This window comes from Prenolepis imparis, unplaced genomic scaffold (genome assembly GCF_030444845.1).
Source record: "Prenolepis imparis isolate NDT839.2.m4 unplaced genomic scaffold, iyPreImpa1.0 SCAF_12, whole genome shotgun sequence".
In the NCBI taxonomy this organism is placed as follows: domain Eukaryota; kingdom Metazoa; phylum Arthropoda; class Insecta; order Hymenoptera; family Formicidae; genus Prenolepis; species Prenolepis imparis.
In genome coordinates this window covers 14,325,500-14,352,920 of record NW_028141170.1, presented here as the reverse complement: position 1 = coordinate 14,352,920, position 27,421 = coordinate 14,325,500, and the positions used below count along the sequence as shown (strand labels likewise).

General features: G+C 37.7%; 4 protein-coding genes and 1 pseudogene across 4 annotated transcripts; 3 read left to right on the top strand and 2 right to left on the bottom strand.

The window, feature by feature from the left end:
• Positions 1-491: 491 nt before the first annotated feature.
• On the top strand, positions 492-4,839 carry LOC145943400 (uncharacterized; annotated as a pseudogene).
• Positions 4,840-15,812: 10,973 nt separating this feature from the next.
• Positions 15,813-16,937, top strand: LOC145943398 (uncharacterized). Its single transcript, XM_083050914.1, has one exon. It carries the CDS (start codon positions 15,813-15,815, stop codon positions 16,935-16,937), a length of 1,125 nt encoding a protein of 374 aa, XP_082907040.1.
• A 207-nt stretch (positions 16,938-17,144) lies between these two features.
• Positions 17,145-18,252, top strand: LOC145943397 (uncharacterized). Its single transcript, XM_083050913.1, has 3 exons — positions 17,145-17,344; positions 17,492-17,836; positions 17,934-18,252. Exons 1-3 carry the CDS (start codon positions 17,145-17,147, stop codon positions 18,250-18,252), a joined length of 864 nt encoding a protein of 287 aa, XP_082907039.1.
• Positions 18,253-20,738: 2,486 nt separating this feature from the next.
• LOC145943396 (uncharacterized) lies at positions 20,739-22,222 on the bottom strand. The gene is made up of 2 exons (XM_083050912.1): positions 21,313-22,222; positions 20,739-20,878 (listed from the first exon to the last, which is right to left on the bottom strand). The coding sequence occupies exons 1-2, from the start codon at positions 22,220-22,222 to the stop codon at positions 20,739-20,741; spliced, it is 1,050 nt and encodes a 349-aa protein (XP_082907038.1).
• A 1,719-nt stretch (positions 22,223-23,941) lies between these two features.
• On the bottom strand, positions 23,942-24,976 carry LOC145943395 (uncharacterized). The gene has a single exon (XM_083050911.1). The coding sequence runs from the start codon at positions 24,974-24,976 to the stop codon at positions 23,942-23,944; it is 1,035 nt and encodes a 344-aa protein (XP_082907037.1).
• Between the last annotated feature and the right edge of the window lie 2,445 nt (positions 24,977-27,421).

Sequence of the window (27,421 nt, the reverse complement as noted above, 5' to 3'; positions counted from 1 at the left end):
GGTGTCGTAGCTCCGTGGTAGGGCCTGAGCACAAAGATTGTCGTAGTCGTTTCCGACAGTCGTAGACGTAAGTCGGAGACGTAAGTCAACGCACAATGATTTACGTAAACGTAGGCCGTACAACAGTATACATGGCCGTATCACCGTATGCCATTTCAAGTTGTATTATTTCAATTCTGTGATTCTGTGTAAAACGATTACAGTTTATAAACTTATATAATTATAAAAAATGTTATAATTAGTAAAATATTTTTAATATTATAAAATATTATTATAAATAATCAATTAATATAATCTATCAACAAAAGTTGTACTGTTATATAAAAGCTAATAAACTAAATTACTGATAAAATAATATTTTTCCATTAATTTTATTGTGTGTATACGTGCGTGTATGTATGTGTTTGCGTGTATGAACGTTTTTTTCAAAATAAAAAATATTTTTGTTAATATTTAAAATATAAATTTTGCAAATTTATAAAATATAAAAAATGAAAAGAAAAAACAAACTTGTTATTATATATTGGCTTTTTTTATGTTATTATCTAATAAAAAAGAAAAAACCACAGCATAAAAGATGGATTAATAGGAGATGGCATGTAAGACCAATAAACAGATTAAGACGTCAATATGGTCATTATGATAATCTTTTTCAAGAACTGAAAAAGGATGATGATATGTTCTTTCGCTATCTAAGAATGTCTAAACCGAATTTTGGAAAGCTTCTAAATCTATTACAACCTTATCTTATAAAAAGGAGCTATAGAGCACTCCCACCAGAACAAAGATTGCTAATTGCTTTAAGGTAATTAATTTTATTTTAATGTTATTTTAATTTTAAATTTGTATCAAAAATTTAATATAAATTTATTATATATTTTTTTTCAAAATACAATATATGTAATTAGTAATTTTTTTATTTTTCTAATTAAACTTTATTAATTTAATTTACAAGTAATTATTTCAGAAAGAACTTTTATATTATTTTTTACTATTACAGATTTCTTGCAACTGGAGATCAAACATTATCAATTGCCTTTAATTTTCGTATAGGAGAATCTACAGTTAGAATGTTAAATAAAGAAGTATGTTCTATTATTACGAAAGTTTTGCAACCATTGTACCTTTCTCCACCGACAAAACAACAATGGACTCATATTGTCAACAATTATTGGAAAAGATGGGATATGCCAAATTGTTTCGGAGCAATCGACGGCAAGCACATTATATTGAGATGTCCACCCAACTCTGGATGCTCTTATTATAATTATAAAAAAACAATATAGCATTGTACTAATGGCAATTGCCGATTATAGATATAGATTTAGTTTAGTTGACATTGAAGCTTATGGTGGAAATAGCGATGGAGGCATTTTTTCAGATTCTGAAATAGGAAACAGTTTAAGAAATAATACTCTTAACTTGCCAGAAGATAGAACCATTCTACCAAGATGTGATATTCATATGCCAGGGTTTTTCATAGCAGATGATGCCTTTCAACTTTCAACCAGAATAATGAAGCCATATTCTGGCAAATACTTATCAAACAAAAAACAAATTTTTAATTATAGAATTTCAAGAACTCGACAAACAGTGGAAAGTGCTTTTGGAATATACAGTAACAGATGGAATATATTTCATCAAGCTTTGTGTATGAAGCCTGAAACAGTAGATATGGTAGTGGCAGCCACTGTTTGTCTACATAATTTTATTATGACGGAATAAGAAAATAATGGGGAAAAAACATACAGCCAGTGTTCACAGAATATTGATGAATATGTACAATGATTACCATCAAGGGAAAGACAATCAATAATATCAAATGCTCGTGCAGGCTTGATACAAAGAGATATGTTGTGTGATTATTTTGTAACTTCTGCAGGCGAAGTAGAATGGCAATATGAATATATAAAAAGAGGTTTACATGGAGAATATACGAGTACATATGATAAAACTTCGTAATAAAAATAAATAATATATTATTTTATTCCCATGTTATGTTATTTATTCTCATTTTTACATGATTAAAACATAATATATTATAAATAAAATAGATGTGATTTTTACAAATCCGGTCAATAGAGCCAAGCACGAAAATTAATTCTAATTTTTTAGGAACTGTATCTCTTGGTTTGAGATTACAAAGTACTTTCAATTAATAATCCTCGAATTTACAACGGGAAAATAGGCGAGAAAAATATTGGTCCGAAAAGTCGCTGAAGCGGGAATTGAACCCGCGTCTTTCGCTTGCCGGGCGACTGCTCTTACCTCTAAGCTATTCAGACCCTTTCGATCCTATATTTTTCATTTGCCTTATAATGTATGTTGGTAAATAGCGCCATGATTAGGCCCAGACGCGAATATATAAATTAAGAAATATTTTTAAGAAATATTTTCATTTTTAGCGGCTCTCAGTATTTAATAAATAAAATAGATGTGATTTTTACAAATCCGGCCAATAGTCTTCGAACTTACAACGGGAAAATAGGCGAGAAAAATATTGGTCCGAAAAGTCGCTGAAGCGGGAATTGAACCCGCGTCTTTCGCTTGCCGGGCGACTGCCCGTTGTAAATTCGAGGATTATTAATTGAAGGTACTTTGTAATCTCAAACCAAGAGATACAGTTCCTAAAAAATTAGAATTAATTTTCGTGCTTGGCTCTATTGGCCGGATTTGTAAAAATCACATCTATTTTATTTATTAAATACTAAGAGCCGCTAAAAATAAAAATATTTCTTAAAAATATTTCTTAATTTATAATATATTATATTTATTAAAATTGTGTTATTTCAAAAAATATTATTTCACCAAAAACTTTAACGTAGCTTTGAAATATTTTTAAGAGACTTATTAAGATTTTTTATATAATATATTTTATTTAAGAAGCCATAGTTTCCACATAAATTAATCATGCAATTTTAAATCTAAAAATTTTAATTGTATCATGTTATGCTTCCATGTGAATAAGCTTTCTTATCTGTTATCTAATTATCTAAAATAATTCTAATTTTTCAAAAATCTTTTTACTCACCTGATATTATCTTTCTTTAAATTTTAAATACAATTACTCAAGCATAGTATATAAGTGATAAAATAAGTTTTTAATCAATATTTTTTTATGTATACTATGATGTTTTGGAAAGGCAGATCTGTATAAAATTAAAAGATAATGTTATTTTTTATTTTAATATTATAATAAAATGCCATTATTAATACAAAAATTTAATATGTAATTCAATACAATTATTTGAAAACAAAAACACAAAATACATATGTAAAATTATATTATAAAACATATTGAAAGTTACTTAAAAATACTTTTAGGGAGTTTTGTAATATTAAAAAAAGTTTAAATTCTTAGTGAAAATTTATACATTTTTAACAAAATAATTTGTCATATTGTTACTCAAGCATATAATTTCCTAACAATGACCTTGTTTACACCCAGCCGTCTAATCCCGATTCATTAATTCCGAAGTGAACTGGATTTAGAAAACGTTTACACTTGGATTATACTAGTTCGTGAGAAAAGAGGATTGAAGTAGATCGAAATTAAGCCGTTTACACCCAAGAAATTTCACTTCTCTTCGGAGTGAATCGGAATTGAACGGCTGGGTGTAAACTAGGTCAATAAATATAAAATAAAATAAATGTATGTTGAGATAACAGTCCGGTGAGAATTCTGGTTGGTTGGAGTGAGGCGGAAATATGGGCAGAAACCACAAAATCAAAACGGGCGATGTTTCACACAACGATATAATTCTAATTTATTGTAATAATGTACGGCGGCATTTAATACTGGCCTTCTGCCAATCAAGAAACGTTAGAATATACAAAAAATGGAAAATAAAATGTCTTTGGTCTTTATGACGAGAAAAATGTATGGAGAAGTCCGAAGGATATCGCGACACGTGGCCGCTCGAGGAGAGCGACAATGGCCGCACTGATTGTTATGTCGCTTGATCTGTTCGTTGAGATTCACTTGTCGCAGTCCGTTGTCACTATGAGAGATCCTATAATCGTTCCTTGGAGATAGAGAGTCCGAGAGATAGCACTGATCCGTTGTAGAGTTCCTGATATTCACCTTTTGATCCGTTTCACTTTCTTGTTCACACGAGTGTAGCTGCGAGAGAACCGCTCGTTGTTGCCGGAAACGAAGTACAGAGACGATGATAGCGAGATCCTTTTAGAGGCGACATGTGCGCACGATGATTGATGTGTTGCTCCTTGATTGGTCTAGTTACCTCAGGGAGATAGCCCGTGATTTGTGGGTCACGACCGTGGGAAAGGGGGAGCGAGAATGCGTGTGAAGTCAGAAAGAGAGAGAATGAGAGAGCGAGTGATAGCGGGTGAGTGGGAGTGAGAACGAACAAGGAAGAGGTCGTTTAGGAGTTTAGATATTTTCCAAACAATGTGCAATTAAAATAATTTTCAATAATTCAATCATTCTAATAATTAATAAAATTTTAAATAATATGAAAAACATAATTGTTTTTAAGTGCATAAACTCTTTAAATAAAAAAAACAGAAGCACTTTTTTATGAATAAAATTCTTTATAAATAAACTCTTTAAATAAAAAAACAGAAGCACTTTTTTATGAATAAAATTCTTTATAAATAAACTCTTTAAATAAAAAAAAAAAAAATAAATATATAAAAAGCACTTTTTTATAAATAAAATAAAAAGTAATATTTGGTGTTACATCTAATGTAATGGTGTAGAGAGTGCATCAATTATTAACTTCTTTCTTGCTGTTTTTTCAGGTTCTGAAATATGTTCTAAATGTGAACAAACATATTCAGCAAATGATTGATAAGGCGATTGTGCATTTTCTGTAGTATTTCCTTTTGAATTTTCGAGAAAATTCATAATAGTATTACTAATATCTGTAAATGTATCGTCAATGCTTTTTGTCTGATCAATTTTACGTTTTTTAGATTTTGAAGTATTTATTTCTTGAGAATTTTTATTATTGTTTTGTTGAATAAAGTTGTCCTGAATTTGAGATGTAGATGCACTAATATCTACATATGCACTAGTATTTTTTCTTTGTAGCATAATAGTATTTTCATTCTCTGATCCACTAGTAGAATCACCAGTATTTTTTAATTTGTTATAACTTAATTTATGACTCGAAATTTTTGAATTTTGCTCAGATTGAACAGCATTTTTGTTACATCTAATGTTAGTAAAAGTACTGTGAAAAATAATAAAACAATTTTACAATAAAGTAATAAAATATTTTTAAATTAAAATAATTATTTTTATTAATTTTATAATATTAAAGTAACTTACTTTCTTCTCTTAATAAAATTATCAAGAAAAGATAATTGGGAAAAAAAACGCAAATAATTTGCGTTTTGAAGGAGCATTACCACTTTTATATTCATTTTCAATATATCTTTTTTCACGACTATATATTGATTCCTTAAAGAAGTACATCTTGCTTGACAATACTCAGGCGTGTAATGTTCATCTGTAAAATTTATAATAAATATTTATTTAATTATTTATAGTTTAAAAGTGTAAAAATAACTATTATATTATAATAGCTGCAAAACATATTGTTATAATAAATTTACTAACCTATGAGTTTCTCTGTTGCATAATAGTAGAAATTTCTCTCCAAGCATTTTTCTTCATTTGTTTATTTTTAAAATTATTATCATTTTTATCATATAAATATCTTCGTTCTCTATATAATTCTATAAGATAATCATCTCCTTCTTTTTCTTCAATAATAACATTTTCATTTGCAGATTCTATGTCTTCATGATAAAAAATAGAATTATCTGTACCTAGATTTCTTGAAATATAATAATGATCATTCATTTTTTTGAATAAAAAAATCTAAATATTATTCAAATAATCACTGTAATCACAGAATTGAAATAATACAACTTGAAATGGCATACGGTGATACGGCCATGTATACTGCTGTACGGCCTACGTTTATGTAAATCATTGTGCGTTGACTTACGTCTCCGACTTACGTCTACGACTGTCGGAAACGACTACGACAATCTTTGTGCTCAGGCCCGTTAGGCTGCTTAAAATCATCCCGACAATCCAACTGTTTGAGAGTTCTTCACCGAGGTCAGTTAACTTTTGAAACAGATCTGTCAGTTTGGTCAAATGATCGTTCATATTGCCACCTTCTTCCATTTTGCAACCGCAAATACGCCGAATCAGAATCACTTTATTGCTAAGCGTGTCCTTTTCATGATGCGCCTTGAGTGCACTCCATCCCAGCCAGAACGCTGATGTCGATTCAACATCTAACCGACGTCGAAGAAATCTAGATAACGTCTAATCTAAATGTACGTCTGGAAATATAACAATTTAGACGTCTAGAAATATAGCAATTTAGATGTCTCCTGCTCTAATTATTATAACTTGTTAAATAATTTTTTTTTTTAATTGTCGTCAGTTTATTGTATTAAAACACATTTTAGATTTTATACTAATATAAAATCTGTTAATTTTAATACAAATTGATATCAATTTTAAAGAAAACTTATTTAACAAATTGGAGAAGAAGAATTAATTTTAAAAGTTGACATTTGCGTTTCATAAAAATCAAGCGTTATCTAATCTAACGCTTAATTTGTTCTTTAAATTTATATAGTTTTGAATTTGGCGGTTTTGATTATCGCATCTTTGGCGCTCGCATCGATGCTACTACTCTAAGCTGACACACAAGTTAACAATAAGTTATAATAACAAGTTGCATCTCGTTATATGTTCCATTGACAGTGTTGAAATTTATTATATCATCTGTGGTTTTATTATATTTGAGGTAGGTATTTAGAATCCGCACAATCCTTTAGGCTTAACAAATTGATTTGTTCAACTTATGAGTTCGTCACTGCGGACACTCAACAGAGCGACATACTGCTACACACACTTTTTAACATACATTTCGGACTTTGTTTTTCAGATTTCGTATTTGAAGTTTATTGTTATACGTCACAAAGAATTAACAGTAGCGGTATCGAGCCCGTTTGAGGAATAAGTGCCAATAATAAAAATACGAAAAAGAAGAAAAAATACATATATGTATAGTATGGCTGATCTTCCAGTAAGTACACATTCTTTCTTTTTTTATTACGTTTTTTACTGAAAGGAAGTACAAGCATGATATCCGCATTACTGTTTATCTATTTTTCAACCGATAATTCCACTGCGTGTGACTTAAAAATACAAATTATATAAAATAATAAATAATATCAAATCGTTATTGTTAAAAGTTTCTATATTGTATTGAAAAAAAATTTATGTATATCAGATTTTATATCTACTAGATGCAGCTCTTAGCTATAATGTGTTAACAATTTTTTGGTCTATAAAGAATGTATTATTTGTATATTATTTATATATTATTATTTTTATTTTAGTAAATGATAGTTTAATGTATTTTATTACGTTCAAGTCATTGTTTGAGACTCTTATTTCTTCAATAAGTTTCGAAACTACAAAAATTGCCATATCAATTTTATAATATTAGAACCTCGCAATACATTATGCAATATTTTATACTGTTGCGTTGAGTAGATGTATTGTGAAGAACGATATCCTATTACTAAAGATTTCCTTGTTCTTTGTTCTGTTTAGCGTTTCTTACTTCTAATGTTTGCCGTTTAATATTTATAATTACTTATAATTTGTATATTTAACATCGTATATTTGATTTTTAACATTTCTAATGCCATGAATTAATATAATTCTATTTTTTTCCTATGTTTTCGTGTATTTGTTGATCTCTTAGATTCAGAGTAAATGTTATAAACGCAAGCTGCGTAGAAAAGTAGAGAAAGAGAGACAGAAAAAAATTAGACGCAATGAAATAAAGAGAATAGTGACACGAGTTCAGAAATCATTTGAAGAGGAATCAAGTGAATTAGATGAAAACTCAAATGAAAGTTTAGACGAGTCATTAGAATCTGAGATATTTTGTGAACAAAATCAAGACACTGTGATTGCTTCCAATAGATTTTTATGCAACAGATATGAACATGCAAGAGAACCTTATGATTTTGAGTATGAAATTAATAATGATAACTTTGTTGCTGGTAGTGAGGAAGAATTATCTAGTAGCAATAATACAACTGATTACAATGAAAATGGGCAGTCTGTGTCTACGAGTGACAATTCTTAACGATGAAGCTAAAGAAGCATATGTTACAGAAGCAATCCGTGAATGGGCATTAGAGGGGGGAGTCCTCTCCATGCAAAAACTTAACGATTTATTATTGAGCTGCATGTAGTGCATCCTACTTTGCCGAAGAATTATAAGTCACTATTGAAGACCCCCTCTCATTTAAATATTACAGAAATGGAACAAGCTAAAATATGGTATAAAAGCATACGATTTAATCTTGATGCTATGTTGCTGAATATTTAAATATATATCATCAAATTTGCATTGATGTCAATATGGATGAACTTCCAATCTCTAAAAGTTCACCCCTTAAATTTTGGCCAATATTAGGTCGTCTTGTTGAATCGGAAAATGAGCCATTTGTTATAAGTATTTATTTTGGAAGAACAGATCCCAAAGATGTAAGAAGCTTCTTAAATGATTTTGTCAATGAAGTTGAAAATTTATTTCAAAATGGTTATACTTTCAATGGGATTACATATCCATTTATTATAAGAAACTTCATTCTTGATGCACCTGCTCGTTCACTGATAAAATGCTGTATAGGATATGGAGGATCATGTGAAAAATGCACTGTTATAGGAGAGACTGTACATTCAAGACGGGTTTATCTTGAACTGAATGAATCTTTAAGAACAGACGAATCATTTAAAAATAGGGGACAATCTCTTTATCACTGTGGATAATCACCTCTTGAACAGATTAATATAGGGATGATTTTTCAATTCAGGTTAGATCCATTTCACTTGGTTTGGGGCATGGAGTGTTTAGACGATTGCTTGAAGTGTGGCACACATGGAATGGTCCATGGAAACTGCATAGAGAAATAAGATGGGATATATCTTTTCTTCTTCTTTCCTTAGCAGACACTTGTCCAAGGGATTTTGTAAGAAAACCAAGAGCACTAAAAGAATGGACAATGTATAAAGCTACTGAAGAACGTCGTCTATGTCTTTATGATGGTATCGTAGTTTTTAAAGATAATCTCCAAAAAAATGTTTACCATCATTTTTTATTGTTGCATAGCGCTGTTACTATCCTTTCTAGTCCCATGCTTGTTCAGTCAGAGATGAACAAAATTTTTTTATTTTTATTTCTTTTTAAATACCCCCATCACTTAATTTTTTTTTCAAAATAAAAAAATTTTGTTCATATAACTTTAAAGTACTCTTCAAGCCATTAAAATTTGTTGTACGTCTTTTTTTCTACCTCTTATAGTTTACCAGATATTCGATCCTAAAGAAAAATACCGTTTTTCTTTAAAGGGGTGTTTCACCCCTTAAAACTCAATATCCGCACATATAAAAAAATACGTGTCTTTTAGATTTGTGTATTTAACAACATATTTGAAGAAGAATCAAATCGGTTCCGGACAGTTGTGACATGTCCTTTGTAAGACATGTTTGATGTGCAACCGTAAGATGCAGTTTAAATTTCCTTTTAGATATAATTTTAAGACAAATATTGCATTTAAGCATTTTCACGGATATATACTATATAAATATACAAAACTATATATTTTTTAAAAATAATATCAATATATATTTACTATATGTTGAAATAAAACAGCTTTAACGTAATTTATTTAATAAGAACGTAAAATTATTTTTATAATTTATTTTGAACTTATTTTGAAGACATTAATTCATTTATATCATGCCAAATTATATCTAAAGAAATAAAATTTCGGGAATATTTTTCGCTGGTAATACAATACACAAATTGTTGTAAAAAATACCATACCCTTTCGCAGTCTACTGGATACTTTGCATCTAGTGCAAAAAAGGTTTGAAAACACAGATCTACTGCATTTGGCAAACTTGTCACTGTGTACTTTACAAGTACATTCACAAGAACGTAAAAAGATGTAAGGTTTATAAGCGAACCCACTGCAATCACTGTTGGCTGAAGAGTTAAACCCACAGCTTGAAGTTTCTCTTTTCGTTGTTGTAATACAGGTTCTAATTGTGCTATATTCTACAGAAAATAAAATAATATAACAATTAATTATAATAAATAATTATAATAAATAAATAAATATATAAATAAATATAAATAAATATTCAAATAAATATATAAAATAAATAAATAAATATATAAATAAATATATTAAATAAATAAATAAATATAATAAATAAATAATTATAATAAAATAATATGACATTTGAAATACGAATACTAAGATATTTTTTTCAAACATGTTAGAATAAGTTACTTACAGGAATTCGACAGATAAAGTTGTCAGCAACTTCCACTTTAGAAGGTTTCCATTTTTTTTGTTGCCTGTCTTCACGTGACATGTATTAATGATATAAGGCAAAATAAAAAGACTTAGTACTTCGACTGGTACATCTGAAATATTAATATAGACATGTGTACACATATTTGTGTGTGTGTTTGTTTTACGCGTAATGTATATACTATACCATGTTTCAGTTCACACAATGCTGGGCATGCTTGTTTTTTTTCAGCTATTTGTATTATATATGGACAAATTTCAGGCCATTTTTTTTGAAAAATAAGCGTATCAATTCCGGTTGCAATGCCACAATCAATATACGTATCTGTAATAATTGACATTACATTAGAAGAATTTATAATTATATAGGCCCGAATAGCCTATCTATTACCTATTTATATATAATTATATTATATCGCGTTTGCGTGCTCGCATACACACACACACACACACACACACACACAAATTTTATATGAAATTACCAGTGAGATAGCAATCGAGCTTTTTAAAATAGGATACTCGTTATAATATTCAGCAATCGAAGTCCCTTTCCTCCTTACGTTAAACGTTTCTTCCCACAGCTTTAGAAGATTAGAATCGTCTGGCTGAATTGCACGTAATGTAAGCAATGCCTCTTCATAATCAGGACTTTCTGGAGTCTTCTCTTCAGTGTCTTCAATGATTGCTTGTTTCTTAATGTATCTTTTTAAATTATTGTATTTGTCCCACAGTTTTCCGTTAGCAAGACGTTTTTGTTTTGCATTACTTGGAATATAATACAGGGTGTGTCCCAAAAGTCATGAAATATATATGGACGATGACCTCCGCTCTGGCCAACAACAAGCCAAACCGATGAAAATGTGACTCGTGTGCGTGATTTGTTAAATTCTGACCGTCAACGCTGCCTACGTGGATGTTCTGGAAAGATTGAGGAAAAGGGTCATCCGCGTGCGAAAAAACATCGCCGCTACCTGGGTGCTGCATCATGACAATGCGCCCAGCCACACGTCTCTGCGCGTCCGTGAGTTCCTGGCGAAGCACAACGTGGCAACGCTGTCACAGCCACCCTACAGTCCCGATCTAGCTCCGGCCGACTTTTTTTTGTTCCCGAGGATCAAGACCACACTCAAAGGACGCCGTTTTGACAGCATTGACGCTATCCAATCGGCCGTGACAACAGCTTTGAAGGAGGTTCCCGTCGAGGCCTTCGAGAGGGCGTACCGGGCATGGGAGAGTCGGTGGAAAAAATGTGTAGATGCTCGTGGAGAGTACTTTGAAGAATATTAACAATTTGTACCGGTATTGTCAATAAATCTTTTTAAAAAAATATATTTCATGACTTTTGGGACACACCCTGTATGTCGATGTTGTTTCATGTTTAAAAACATTGACTATTTCTTCAGCCCATTTCTGAAAATCTGCCGAACTTACTCTACAATCAAATAGAAATAATTAGTGATAAAAAACATACATATACAAACAATTTTATAAGATAGTATACATAGTTCATAGATTTACACAGAAGTTTGTCAATAATTAAATGACTTATTTTATTACGGTCTGATGCAGTCAATCGTATTTGTGTTAGAATTTGTCGACCACAACTGGATTCAGAAAGCAATTTTTTTAAAGTCTAGATTAAAAATTATAGGATTACATATATATATTTTTTTTACTTGCTACTTCAAAAATGCGATAAAATTTCAAGAAAATAATTTCAAAGTTTGTATAAAAATATATACTTCTCCACGATTATCCACGATTGTCCAGGATTCCTTCGAAGAACAGGTACTGACAGTCTCTTCGATGTCACTTGCACTTGTAACCAAGTCCGCTGTAACCAAATCTGTTGAAGTTTCCTGCAACGATGATTCATAACTTAACTGATAAGTTAATTATTTCATTTTTAAGTTAATTATAAGTTTATTTTTGCAAATATAGATTAGCATTAGATAAGAATTATCAAGAATAGAAATATCAATTTTATATTTTATGTCTCTTTTGAATTTTTGATACCAAAACTCAAAGGAGACATAAAATATAGAATTGATATTTCTATAAACTTGATAATTCTTATTTGCTAATCTATATTTGCAAAAATTATTAATTTCAATAAAAATAAGCTACAGAAAATATAAATTCTTACTGAATCTCTCTTTTTTGAAAGTAATTTTTTTCTATTTTCAAGAAAATGAAACCGCTTTCCAACAGTAGGTATTAATTCTTTAATCATATGTTCTGGCATATGTAAAAATGCTTGATCATCTATACCCTCATCTAAATAAATGTAAAATGCAACAATTATAATTATAATTATATTTTAGTAACAATAAAAGATTCCAAGGAAAACAGAAAAGTCAAAATGATGTCAATTCTCCTTGGGATTAATAAAATTAATTAACCTTTAAATTTTTGTATGTATTCGGAAAGCTCCCATTCTTCTAATTTTTCCTCGTAAAATGACATTATGCTATAGAAAAAAAGTGAAATTCTCACGTTAGTACATTAAACGGCAACGCAAAGTAAAGGACAGCTAATTGAAATAAAGATCTTTAGAATAAAGGATATATGGCCCGGTTATCATGGTTATCATATCTACATATCAAATGTGTCCTAAATGCGTCAGAAAAAATTCCTCGCACCATGCAAGTGAATAATATACATATATATTATTTCAATATAACTTACTTGTCTGCACGATGATTCTTGAGATGGATAAATTATGCGTATATTTACACACTGCTTTTATGCGGTATCGTGTTTCGACAGGCACGAGGCACGTACATGCAGGCGGCAATCGTGACACGGCTCACCCGAAAATAAGGTGATGGAGACGTTCGCGGTAAAAACTCCTATAAGGCCAATATTATACATTTGTCGTACGACAAACTGTTTAATCGCATTGATTGACTGCAATATAGAAATTTTCTTGAATCTCTATTATTGTAGCTAATCAATACGTTTAAAAAGTTTGTCGTACGTCGTACGATAGATGTAATGGCGGCCTTACACATGACACGTAATGCGCGTAATGACGCATAGACAAAAGCGACTAGCCTACAGTGATGCGCGGTGATGCCACTTTTGAGACGCTGCGTTGTCCGATTGTCCGCTGCCAGCATGTATGGAGGGGGCAAAATGGGTATTCCAACTATAATTTTTTTACCATGCAATTATAGTCAATTTTATATACAAGGTCTCGAATTATTACTATATTAATAATTAAATGATTAATAATAATATAGTAATACTTTCCATTATTAAAGTTGCGATGACTATATTCGAATAGTAAAATTATGTACTATTTTTTCCTTCATTTTTTACTATATAGAGTCGAAATTATTATAATTTATAGTAAAAAGTTTTATTGGTTCTCGGTACCATGCGTATATGGTTTATATTGCTAATATTATAGTAGAATTTACTATTAAAATGAGTATTCCAAATATAATTTTTTTACCATGCAATTATAGTCAATTTTATCATACATTTTATTATCAGTTATATGTATATTACTAGATAGATAGATAGATATTTATTCCGAGTCCCCTAAGGGTTTTCGGGGCGTTTTCAAGGGACCGCCAAACCCCTCACAACCACCCATCTATCATCGTCCTCTATTTACAAAAGTTCTTGTATTATACATGATCTTCCATTTTCCCTTCTTGCCATCCTCCTCTCCTCTCTTTTTGTGTCATCCTTCCTTCCTTCCTGTCTCCGCGGCCTCTGTTTCTTCCTCCTTCTCCTCTCCTCCTCTCCTCTCTCCCTCTCCCTTTTACAACAAATTTCTCATCCCTCTACCTGGCCATTTGGAGACCTCACAATAATCTAACCTAACCTCCCTCACCCTTCCCCTTCACCCTTCCCCATCTGGCCCCATTCCTCCTTATCTTCCCTCCCCCCTCCTACCTAGATCTACCCCTCTATCCTCCTCTATTTCCCCCCTTACCAACTTCCTTTCTTTATCTTTTGACCCATTCTTCCCCCTCGCCGTCCCACCCCATTTCTCCCCGTCTATCTCTATCCTCCTATTCCATACCCTTACCGCTTTTCCTTTCCTTTCCTCCTCTCTCGCCCATTCTAACATTCTCCACCTTATTTTCCTCTCCTCCATCGTCAAATCCTCGTCTATGCCTACTCTCCATATTCTTCTAAAATCCCACTTCCTTTCTAACAGCCTTTCCCTATCCTCCTCCTCTTCCAATTCCGCTATCAGCACTTTCTTCCCCCTTTCTCCCGTCCTTTCTCTAACTTCCCTCACCTTCACCTCTTTCCCTAGTGTCCATGTCATTAACCATTCCATCGTCGTTCTTCTTTCCTCCGCATCCTCCCCCTCTTCCCCTCTCCAAACTATATTCTTTCTCCTTATTCTTCTCCTCTCCCTCCTCTCTCTTCTCTCTCTCCCCTCTTTCTTTCTCTCTCCCCTCTAATCTCTCCTTTCTTTCTGACACCCTCTCCTCCCACTTCCCCCCTATCCGTTCCTCCTTTCTACCCTCTTCCATCCCCCCTTTCCCTTCTTTCTTCCCTTTATCCTCCCTCTTTACCTCATTCTCCCCGTCTCTCCTTCTCCTAACCTCTTCTTCTTCCGCCATTTTCCACTACCATTCCACCGTCGTGTGGGGTTTTAGTGGGATCCCCCATCGACAGGCTCCCCGGGTGGCGGATAGGGGAAAGCGCGAGTGAATTGTTAACAATTGACCACGTATCGGAGAAATAAAATATCCGAGCCTGACCAAAATCCTACTATGTATAACGGCAGCTGGTTATGCATTACTCTACACAGGCGGAGATGAAAGACATCGGTACGGCTGAATAAGATCTATCTGATGGCACAGTGAAGATATTCACAATACATGGCATCAGAACAGCGGTGGAAGGCAACGGGAAACCACCACTATTCTACCCTAGTTAACACGAATGATCAATGGCTAATGAATACAACGGCCCCGAGTACGGGCGTCCCTTGAATGGGACAGGGGTGCTAAGAATCTCCCGATTGGCCAAGATTAGGAGTGGAGATCTTAAAAAGATTGGTACATGGAACGTCAGAAGTATGCACGAAGCAGGAAAGATACACAACACCATCAGTGAAATGAAAAGATTGCAGTTGGATCTGTTGGGGATTAGTGAAATGAGATGGCCGAACAATGGTAGTTGTGTTGTTGACAACTATACTGTGTATTATAGTGGTGACAGTAGTACACAAAACAGAAATGGTGTTGCTATTGTAGTCCCAGTTGGATTCAATAGGGCAGTTTGGAATGTGGTTTACAAGTCGGATCGAATGATGATGGTTCAATGTATGGGGTTGGCCGGTTGACATCAACTTCATTCAGGTATATGCCCCAACAAGCAGCACAGATGATAATGAACTGGAGCTCTTTTACGGTGACCTGGCAGATTTGATTGCGATGACGAAGTCCAGAGATATGAATGTACTGTTGGGTGATTTTAACGCCAAAATTGGAGAGGGTCAACACACGACTGTTGTGGGCAAATTCGGACTTGGTGTGAGAAACGAGAGAGGAGATCGATTGGTGCATTTTTGTGATGAACAAGGCATGTCAGTCATGAACACTTTTTTCAAACTGCCTAAAAGGCGATTATACACCTGGATTTCACCAGCAGAAACAGAAGAACATATTGTTCGCAATCAGATTGACTTTATTATGGTTAAATCACGGTTCAAAAATGCAATTAAAGCGGTGAAAACATATCCGAGTGCAGACGTCCCAAGTGATCATAACTTGCTAGTCGCAAAATGTGAACTACGTTTCAAGAAATGCAAAACACCACCGAAGAGATATGTCCTAGATGTTCAAAAGCTTCACGATCCCAGCATACGGGATTCCTTCGCTAATACAGTGGACCAGGATATGATAACCCATAACACCGATGAAGGGGTGGAACAAAATTGGGCGAACATTAAAAACAGCATGTTGAATGCTGCAACTAATGTCATTGGCTTTACCACACCTCAAACCAAAAATCCATGGATCACGAAAGAAATCCTGGACAAAATGGATGAACGTAGACAATATAAAAATCGATCTCCAGACTTATACAAAGATATGTGTCGGGACATCAGAAGAATGACTAGAGAAGCAAAGAAGATATGGTTGGATAAAGAGTGTGCAGAAATAGAGGGCTACCAGAGCCGCCACGACATGTTTAACCTTCATAAGAAAACGAAACAATTGGCGGGGCTACATCGCACAAGATTCGTTCAGCGGCTTTGTGACGGAGACGGAAATTCTGTATCGGCTGCAGAGGAGTTGATTGAGTGGCAACAGTATATTGAGAACCTATTCTATGGGAATAGATCAGAACAGCCAACAGTAGCGTTAAACACAGAAGGCCCTGAAATATTACTAAGTGAAACAGAAAACGCGATAAACAATGCTAAGAATAGGAAAGCAACAGGACCAGATAATGTTCCAACAGAACTTGTGAAGGGAATATCTCATCATATGAAGATTAGACTAACGCACCTCTTTAATCAAATCTACAACCAACAGATGTTCCCAAACGACTGATTAAAATCCACTTTCATTGCAATACCAAAGAAACTAAACCCCAAAACATGCAGTGACTATCGGACAATTAGTCTGATGAGTCACGTTCTGAAAATCTTCTTGCGTATCATTCATTGTAGAATATATGCAAAAAACAACATATCAAATTCACAGTTTGGGTTCATGAGAGGACTGGGAACGAGAGAGGCACTATTTTGCATTAACGTCATGGTACAGCGATGCAGAGATATAAATAGAAAGGTTTACATGTGCTTCATTGACTTTGAAAAGGCATTCGATATGGTGAGCCACGACACTATGATAAAAGTGCTTAATGATACACAGCTGGATAGTCGAGACATACAATGCATAGCAAATTTATATTGGAATCAATCGGCGAACGTCAGAATCAATGGTCAGGTCTCTGAGTATGTAAACATAAAGCGAGGGGTTAGACAAGGATGTATCCTATCACCCAGCTTATTTAACATATTCTCTGAAATAATATTTAGAGAAGCTCTACATAATGCAGAAGAAGGTATTAAAATCAATGGAATCACTGTAAACTGCCTCAGGTATGCAGATGATACTTTAATATTAACAGACTCAATGGAGGACCTTCAGGAATTGCTCAACAAAGTGGCAAGCAAATGCAATAAATATGGCCATAGACTCAACCAGAAGAAGACTGAATACATGATTATAAGCAGAGTGCATGCCGATGGAGTGCTATGTGTTGATGGTGTCCCTCTGGAACGTGTCCCAAATATAACATATCTGGGATGCCGCCTAAATCAGGACTGGGATCACTCAGCAGAGATCAGAATAAGAATAGGATCAGCTAAAACGGCATTCAATCACATGCGTCCCGTGTTGTGCAACCGCGGTCTGGGCCTCCGGCTGAGAAATAGAATCCTGAAGTGCTGTTTTCTCTGTACTATTATATGGCATGGAGGCATGGACACTAACAGAAACATCACTACGTAGATTGGAAGCATTCGAGATGTGGTGTTACAGACGAATGTTGAAAATTAAATGGTCTGACTACATAACCAACACTGAAGTACTTCGCAGGATGGGCAAGACGTGTGAAATAATCAAAACCGTCAAAACTGGAAAACTCCAGTACCTAGGCCACATTATGAGAAATCCTGTGAAGTACGATCTGCTGAAGTTGGTGATGCAAGAAAAGATAGAGGGACGCAGAAGTGTTGGCAGGAGACAGACATCATGGCTGAAGAATCTAAGACAGTGGTTCAGGACCAGCACAAAATCTCTGTTTCGTGCAGCGGTGGATAAAGTCAAGATCATTCAAATGTTGGCCAAAGTTCGGTAACGGACAGGGCACGTGAAGAAGAAGAAGATTCCACCATACTTCCCTCCGAATCCCCCTACTCCCCTCCTTCTACACTTACTTCCCTCCCTTTCCCTTCCCTGGCTCTTTCCTCCTCTCTACTTTCCCCTTCTGTCTTTCTCCTCTTACCCCCTTCCCCTCCTTTCCCCTTTTCACCATTTTCCCTTCCCTTTTCTCTTTCTCCCCTCTCTCCTCACCACTCTCACTTTCTTCTGACGTCTTCTCTCCCCTCCTTCCTCCTTGTCATCTTCTCTCTTTTTTTCTCTCTTCTCCCCGTCTGCGCCTCCTTTCTTCTCTTGTCCTCCGCTCCCCCCTTTCTCCGTCTCTTCTCTTCCATTCCGCATTTTGCTCTCTCTCTCCTCTTCTTCCACTCTCCTCTTTCCTCCGCTGCACTGCTTCCTCCCGGTCATCTTCCGTCCGCTCTCTTCCAATTCTTCCTCTATCTTCTTCCTCTCTCCCCCCCTTCGGTCTTCTCACATTTCTCTTCTTTTATCCGTTCTCCTCTTACCACTTCCCTCCACCTCCTGTCCTCTTCGCTCTCCGACTCATTCTTTTTACACTCCTTCCTCACTTTCTTCCTTTCCTCTTCCATTCTCTCAACCCCTTCCACGTTCTTCCTCCATAACCTCTCCATCATCTCCAGTCTCTCTAGCCTTTTCTCCACTCTTCTTCTCCTTTCCTCCTCCACAGTCTCTCTCTCCGACTTCCTCTCCATCACCTTCAGCATCTTTTCCATTATCACTCTCATCTCCTTTATCTCTCTCACTCCCTCTTTCATCCATTCCATCTTCCGACTTTCCTCTCTCTCCAACACCGAATCAATCACCGAATCAATATTACACCGAAACTAAGCCACACTCTCTCCTGCGCGTATTTTTCACTCCTTCTACGCGTGTGCAATCACTTCCGTAACCACCTGTTTCCGCTTTCTCTGCCGCTGCCACCGCGCCATCGATCCTGCACGTGTCGATCTCCGCACGTTCCAGCGCCCTCTCTATCACCGCCCTTTCACCGTACTTCTGTTCTCTGCCTTATCCTCCTTTTACCGACGCTTCTCCTTTTTCTCCACGTCATCATTCTTTATCCCGTGCTTATCCTTCCTTCTCTTTCCATACTCCAATTTTCCATCCTCCAGTGCACCTCCACCATTTCATCCTCCTCTGCCATTTCGCGGCCACTTAATCCTCTGCTCCCAAGCCGTCTCCTCCTCTCATTTTTTCCACCGCACTCACTTTATTCCGCCTCCATTTCTCACTAAAACTCGGAGCACAGACCGTCACCTGTCACTACTCCGACGGCCATTTTTCCTTTTCCTATATGTATATTACTGAATGTTGTAAAAAGACGAGAAAATATTTATCTAATTACGAATAAGTTTAACAAAAAAGAAGATTTTTATGTATATCCTTTCTCTTCATCTCATATTCGTATTTTTAAAGTCTCAAATCTGGATGATCAAAGAGTTATAGTAGCATTGACAGATATTCAAGCAAATTGTTGGTTAATACCCTACAAAGAATTTTTTGTATTAGTTCCTCTTTTGCACACCATGCCTATGTTTTGATATTTTACTGATCATTATGTAATATATAGTCAACTTTTAATATTAGTATTTTTCTTTGCTTTATTTCAGTTTATTTTGCTTTATTTCAGTTTGTTGTTTTAAAATTTGTACCTGATGATGACGACAGTGATATTTATTACGATATCGGGCTCACAAAGTGGTTGATTGGAGTGAATGAAAATATGGAAGGTGAGACATATTGGCCTTCACATAATGTTGAAGCTGAAAGCTTGGTCCGTAAAGAAGTAAATGCAGACAAAACTTGGCCCAAATATCGCGTACATGTCAAGAGATACGGTATATATTTGTTTTCATTTTGTTTGCGGCGCGACGGGAGCCAGGAGTGATCTCAGGCAGGACCGGACAAAAGAAGCAAAAGAGACACCCGCGTAATGTTCAAAATAACACTTATTTATTAACAAAACAAGGACAACGAAATAATGATTAGCAATTAATAAAGTGAGTTTGAAATCGATTAGATAGCACATCTTTTTTAATTACAACCGCAAGCTACGGACGCAAGAAGGACTAGCGATCCCCCTATCTTTTAGCAGTCGAAAAGGACTCGTTTCGCTTCGAGATATAAAGTCGAACCAGGACCTCGCTCTCTTGAGAGGCGCTTATATAGTCGCAATTTTCTCAAACGTTCTAGATAGCTTCTGGAATATTATTAACGATCAGCTTAGGTCGCTAAGGGCTTGACAAGGTGATATCTTTATTTTTAATCGAGTCGACGTGTTATTGTCTCTCGTCTCCTCTCGCGCGATCCCGGCGTTTGTTTTGCCTCTCGATTCGAGAATGATATCGCGAGAGCTGATGGCGCAGGCGCGGAGCAATCGCACGCCCCAGCGGCCCAGCGCTAGGTTTAAATTAGATCCGTTTTTACTGCCGACTATTTCTCGAATCAGATTAATTTATGGGGTTCAATTAATCTCCTTTTCAGTGCCCTTTCAGCACTTTTCTGTTTAGTCGAGTGACCGATCTCGAACATTCCGCCCGCCTTGCAGGCGTAGACCTGCAAAGGGTTAAGCTCGGCGAGGCTTCCTAGTGCGAGAGTAAGATCACTCGGCCATTCACGCGCTCGCATGAATGGCCGAGTGATCTTACTCTCGCACTAGGAAGCCCTCGCTAGATCACGTGTCGCGCGGGTGTACGCGTACGAATCGCGCGTGGTGTTGGAATGCGGTGCTATTCAGTATTCTTGCGGCCGTTCGACTACTCGCGTAGACTCGACGAATCGAGGGTATACAGCGCATAAAACGGCGCAGCGGATTGTGTGAACGGTGTGAAGGCCGTAATTGAGCCTTGGTGATTACGTGACAACGGTGGGCGTAGCTGTACAAGGTGGCAGGTAGGCAGATTTATGTAATTAGAAAAGGACTCGCACGGTGACCAACAAAAATTTCTTAATCCTGATTACGCCTGTGTTGAATCCGCAAGCGCAGGATCGTCGTCGCGGGGGAGGAAGATTAACTTACTGACTGGCCGTGTGAGGTTATTGGTAGCGGTGCGGATTTCTATGACGCGCACGTGGCCATCCGCTCTCGGGTGCAGCTTCGTGATGCGAGCCAGCGGCCATTTCGTAGGAGGGGTTACCTCGTTGCGCAACAGACAGAGTCTCCCGACCCGAGCCTTTTGGTTGATCTTGGACCATTTCGGCCGATGAGCCAGAGTGTGTAAGTATTCTCTGGACCACCGGAGCCAGAAATGATCCTTCATCTGTTGCAGCAGCTGCCACCGGGATAGGCGCGCCGGTGGCTCCTCGGTGAGAGCCGGCTCAGGGACGGCGGTGAGCGCGGAGCCGATCAGAAGGTATCCGGGAGTCAGTACTTGGAGGTCCTCCGGGTCGTCGGAGAGGGGTTGCAGTGGTCGAGAGTTTAGGCACGCCTCTATTTGGGTGAGTAAAGTTGCCATCTCCTCATAAGTGAGCGTAGAGTCCCCGATCACGCGACGTAAATGGAACTTCATGGACTTGACCGCTGCTTCCCAGATACCACCAAAGTTGGGCGCCGCCTGTGGATTAAAATGCCACTTGATTTTCTCATGAGCCGCGAGTGCTGCGACGCGTTGCCCCTCCCGAGTAGCGGCGGAGAACAACTCCTTGAGCTTGGAATCGGCTCCCACGAAGTTCGTACCGCAATCGCTATAGAGCGAGCGGCACACTCCTCGCCGAGCGACGAAGCGACGCAGGGCGGCTAGAAAGGCGGCTGAGGTGTAATCCGATGCGACGTCCAGGTGGATAGCTCCTGAACTCAAACAGATGAAGGCCTTGACAGCTTTGTGTCCACGACCCTTGGAGGTGCGCAGCCAGACAGGCCCGGCGTAGTCGACGCCAGTGTTGAGAAAAGGTCGTCCAGGAGTTACCCTTGGTGCCAGGAGGTCCCCCATAAGTGGCTGGGAGGTCGCCGCTCGCCATCGCAGGCACGTCACGCAGCGATGTATGTGGCTCTTAACTAGGTTGCAACCACGGGGGATCCAATACTCCTGGCGGATAGAGCACAGGGTCAGCTGGGTCCCGCCGTGCAGCGTCCGCTGGTGTGCGTCGATAACGAGGTGAGTAAACCGTGAAGCGCCTGGTAGGATGATAGGATGCGCAGCGTCAAATTGCATCTTAGCGTGTCGCAGCCGGCCGTCGACGCGAAGGACTCTCTCGCTATCCATGGAAGGGGCTCAGTTTGCTGAGAGAACTTCGCGTTGGTAGCGACTTCCTTCCTCGCAACGTGATTAACTCTTCCTTGTAATTTGCAGCCTGAATGACGCGCAGCCAGTGAAGGCGGGCTTCGTTGAGTTCGTCAGCACCTATCACTCCTGGGTGCTGGCAACGTAGGGTGGTGCTCGACGCCCCGGTAACCAGCGGCGGCACCAGGAAGTAATTCGGAGTAGTCGAGTTAAGGATGAGTGTCCGAGCAGTAGCTCCGGTTCGGCAAGTTCTTGACAGTTAACTGTGATGGCGAGAGAGCGAAAGCGTCTTGAAAGAAAGAAGGAAGCTCGACGTCGCGGAGATCCTCCTCGAAGGCAGTCCAGGGATCATCCTCCTTTAGCAGCCACGGAGGTCCTTGCCACCATAGCGGGTGCTCCCTCAGGTCCCCAGGGAAGAGACCTCGAGAGGCGCAGTCGGCGGGGTTATCTCGACCAGGAACGTGGTGCCATCGGGCAGCCGGGAGCGAAGTTTGAATCTCGCTGACGCAGTTGGCCACGAATGTGCCCCATGAAGAAAGGTGCCCACGGATCCAACCCAGGGTGACAGTGGAGTCGGACCACAGGTGGAGGGGCGCCTTCACAGCACCGATGAGAGGCAATGATTGGACGATCAATAGGACCAGGAGCGTAGCGGCAGACAACTCCAATCGAGGTAAGGAGATTTGCTTCAAGGGTGCAACCTTGGTCTTCGCGACGATCAGCCTCACCTCGTTCTCTCCATTCCTTTCAGTTCTGAGGTAGACGATGGCAGCATAAGCTCGAACGGAGGCGTCAGCGAATCCATGGACCTCCAGGCGACAATCGACAATTTCGCTACCCAACCATCGAGGAACGTGAATGGTCTCCAAACAAGGGAGCTCTGCTTGGAGTCGTTCGGGAGGGGGGTGTCCCAGTCGACGCCGAGCAGCCAGGTCGACTGGATGAATATCTTGGCAAGCACAGTGGTTGGAGACAACCAGCCTAGCGGATCGAACAGCTTCGCTGTTCAAGTCAACGAGAGGACTGACCTCTTAGAGACTGTAGACAGAGTGATCTGATTCGTGGAGAAGGAGAAGAGGTCGTCGCAAGGGTGCCAGCTCAGTCCCAGTGTATGGCTCTCTCCCGGCAACCACCACTTAGTCTCATGTTGGAGTCAATCCTCCTCTGGTAAGTCTTTCAGCAGATTGAAGTGATTCGCTGACCATTTTTTCAGGGGAAAGCCGCCCGCCCTGCAGATCTGGGTCAGCTGTCGTTGTATCTCCTGAGCTTCCGATATGGTTGCGGCACCCGTCAAGACGTCGTCCATGTAGACGTCGGAGCGTAGGATGGAGGCTCCTTGAGGATGCAGATGACCTTCGTCTTCGGCGAGTTGACGTAGTGTCCGTATCGCTAGATACGGGGCGCAGGATAATCCATAAGTGACGGTATTTAGCCAGTGCTCATTAGGTTCCAGATTAGTATCATTTCGCCACAATATTCTTTGCAGACCTCGTCCGCGTGCACCAGGATCTGCCGAAACATCTTCTCGATGTCGGTCGCAAAGACAAAGCGGTGCCGTCTCCATCTAAGTAAGATGTTGGCTAAGGCTGGAAGCAGGTTGGGTCCTGTTCTTAGAAATTTGTTGAGAGAGTCTCCGTTTGGCAAAGAGCTCGAGCCGTTGAAGACTACCCTCAGTTTCGTAGAGGCGCTGCCCGCGCGCAAGACCCCGTGGTGAGGCAGATAGCAGGCTCGGGGCGTCAGGTCAGAGGAAGAGAGTGGAGCCAGCGCCATGTGTCCTAGATCCAAATATTGTTGCATAAACTCCGCGTACATGCTGCGGAAGGCACTCTCTCTCTCAAATTTCCTTGTGACATGTTGCAGTACTCGGCTGGCAGCACGCCGCGTTCTGGAGAGGTCAGGCAGGGGCTCGTTAGTCGAAAGTCGAACGATGTATCGTCCATCGAGCGCCCTCGAGTGGTTTCGAGCGAAGTGCTCCTCGCACTCCATGTCCTCCTGGGAGAAGAGTAGGGCCGGACGGTGGAGCTCCTCCTGTTCCGAGAAGCGGCGCACTAAGACAGCGAGGTCCTCTTCAATCCTGCATTGCTGGGCGCTGACGTAGTGGCCTGCCGTTGTCTCGCCAGCGGCGCCCGAAAGGATCCACCCCAGGAAAGTTTGTTGAGCAACCGGCTCGCGAGGGCCGCCCTTGCGTAGACCTTGGCCGAGGATGGTAGCGTACACGTCGGCGCCCAGGAGGAGGTCTACTGGATCCGAGGAGCGATAGTCCGGGTCAGCCAGCTCCAGACCCTGGAGATGCGGCCAGACTTTTACTCGTGTGTCGACGCCACCGGCGTAGATGGTGAGCTTCGGAAGCACGAGCGCGATGACGGAGATAGAGGGACCGCCACACCGGGATTGCAAGGTGAGTCCGATCCTACCTCTTGAGACGCCATTCTTCTTTCCCCCGACTCCGAACACGGTGACCATGGCCGGCAACTTAATAAAATTTCGAGTGTGGAGTTCTGCTATCGGTTAAGTTAGGTCGAAAGGGGGGAGGGGGGAGGGCCAAAAAAACTGTAACAATATTCTTATTCTTTGATTTATCGAACCAATTGAAAAATCAATGAAATATATGACAATATTATAGTAATATATATATATATATATTAGTGCAAGACAAGTTTAAATCTTTTTATAGAATTCATATCAATAAATAAAATTTATCTTATCTTTTATTGCTGTTTACTATTGCAAACGTTGATCGTCGAATTGCATTTGCGCATATAAATCTATTTGCAAGTTCGTCCAAATCTAAATTTTCAGTTACATTGCGATGAACGTGGAGGATTGCGATGCTATTTAAGCGACTTTGCCACATCGTTGATCTTGAATACGTTTTTAACCTTCGCAAAGTTGAAAACGACCGCTCAGCAGTACATGACGTTGTTGTGACGGAATTGTGAGCAAAATCCTAATTAATTTGGAAAACTCACTAATCAATTCACATAGAGGCAAATTTTCTTTTAAAAATTTTACGACATCTTTCAAAGTAGTAATTGCGACTTTTCTTTGTTTGACAATGTCAAGAAATATGTCACGATGAAGTTTCAATTTTTCTTCCTCAAAGTCATCTTTGTAAAATTCTACAATAGGAGTCGAATCACTTTACATGTAATAAAACTTTCGCATATATTTAAAAATGTCATTGTTTCGGAATTAAATCTTTCTTTTAATGAAAAAATCAATTGATCGTATATTTCATTAAAATTCTTTTGATAATATTCGTCAACAGATTTAAATACGTGGACATCTGCTGTTTCAAAACGTTTCGGAGCTCTACGAGTGCGAGGCAATTTAGGTTCTTTTAAATTTAGTTTTTTTGCTTCATTTGTCGCTTTTTCCCATAAAGCATCGAAACCAGATTGTCTCATTTCTACAAGACACTCTAATATGGCTTTTACTTTTTCATGTGATTCATACAAATTTAAATCAGTTTTTTGTAATTGCGTATTTAAAATTTCAATTTTCTCCAATGCTTGGATAGAATTTAGTAAGCAGAAATAAAATTCGAAACTTTCTAAATATTTTAAAAATCCATTAGCTTTACTGCTAACTTCTGATTTGTTTGTAGATATTTCATCAAAAAATAACATTTGCTCATAGTTAGTAGCCAATGTTTTTAAAGATTTCACTCTTATACACTATCTATAAAAAATTAAATATTTAATTAATTTCTAAAATCTAGCAATATTGACAAAGAATTTGGAAAAAAAAGAAATGTTTTGTTCAATGTAATTAATTAAAATGTAAAAATATTTACAATAAAAAGATGCTAAGATTCTTAAATCAACATCCATAACTTTAAATTATTATTTTGTGCGTCATTTAGTTTTTTTACTCATTTCATTATAGATTATAAATATAATTAATAGAGTAATACCTTGTTGGACAAAACGGTGATAGAGTCGGTAGATTTTTCTCCCATGTCGCCTATAAATCTTTAAATATTGCAATTCGTTTTGGAGAATTGCGAATAAAGGTTATCATATCTTTGGCTACTCCAAGAAAGTTGTTAATCATTTCTATGTTCTTCATAGCATCTTGAGCGACCAGATTTAAAGTATGTGCCGTACAATGAACAAAAAGAGCTCTTGATTCCATCTTTCTAATTAGTGTTTGTACACCAGAACATTTTCCGCTCATGTTTGCGGCGCCGTCAAAACATTGCCCTCTTAATATCGTAACATCTAACCCATATCGTAATAAGACATCTCTTATGATATTTAGAAGCATTTCCGATTTTGTGTTACTAGTTTCATAAAAACCTAAGAATATTTCTTTTATAATGAAATCCGGCAATGTAATTCGAAAGTTAATAGAAACTTGTTCTAATCTGGATATATCCGATGTTTCATCCACAATAATAGCATAATATTGCGCGGATTTTATTTCTGTTATATATACGTTTATGATTGCATGTGCCATCATCTCCAACATTTCATTCACGTAATCGTGATGCAACCACTTATAACTACCTGCTGGCTTACTTAGCCACCACTTTAATTCTGGGACGTCTTCAGCTCTCATTTTCAAAAATTTGATAAGATTTTAATATTCATCATTATTGTTTCCTCGGAAGGCTATACCTTGTTGTGCTAAAACACTTACAGTGCTAAATATCTTTAGTAATACGACTCGAGAATCAGCCATTTCTTTAGCTTTTGCATGAGAAATATACTCAACAATAGACTTGTCTTGTAAGTTTTGTAATGCTACAAATGATTTTATATGAAAACTGCTTGTTTCATGCTTATTAAAGCGATCTAGCGCATTCTTCCAACAATTAAAGCCATTCGTGACAAATGATTCAACGGAGCGTATAGTACGGCTATCTAAATTTGATGATAGATTTTTGCTCACTGCTTCTGAGCA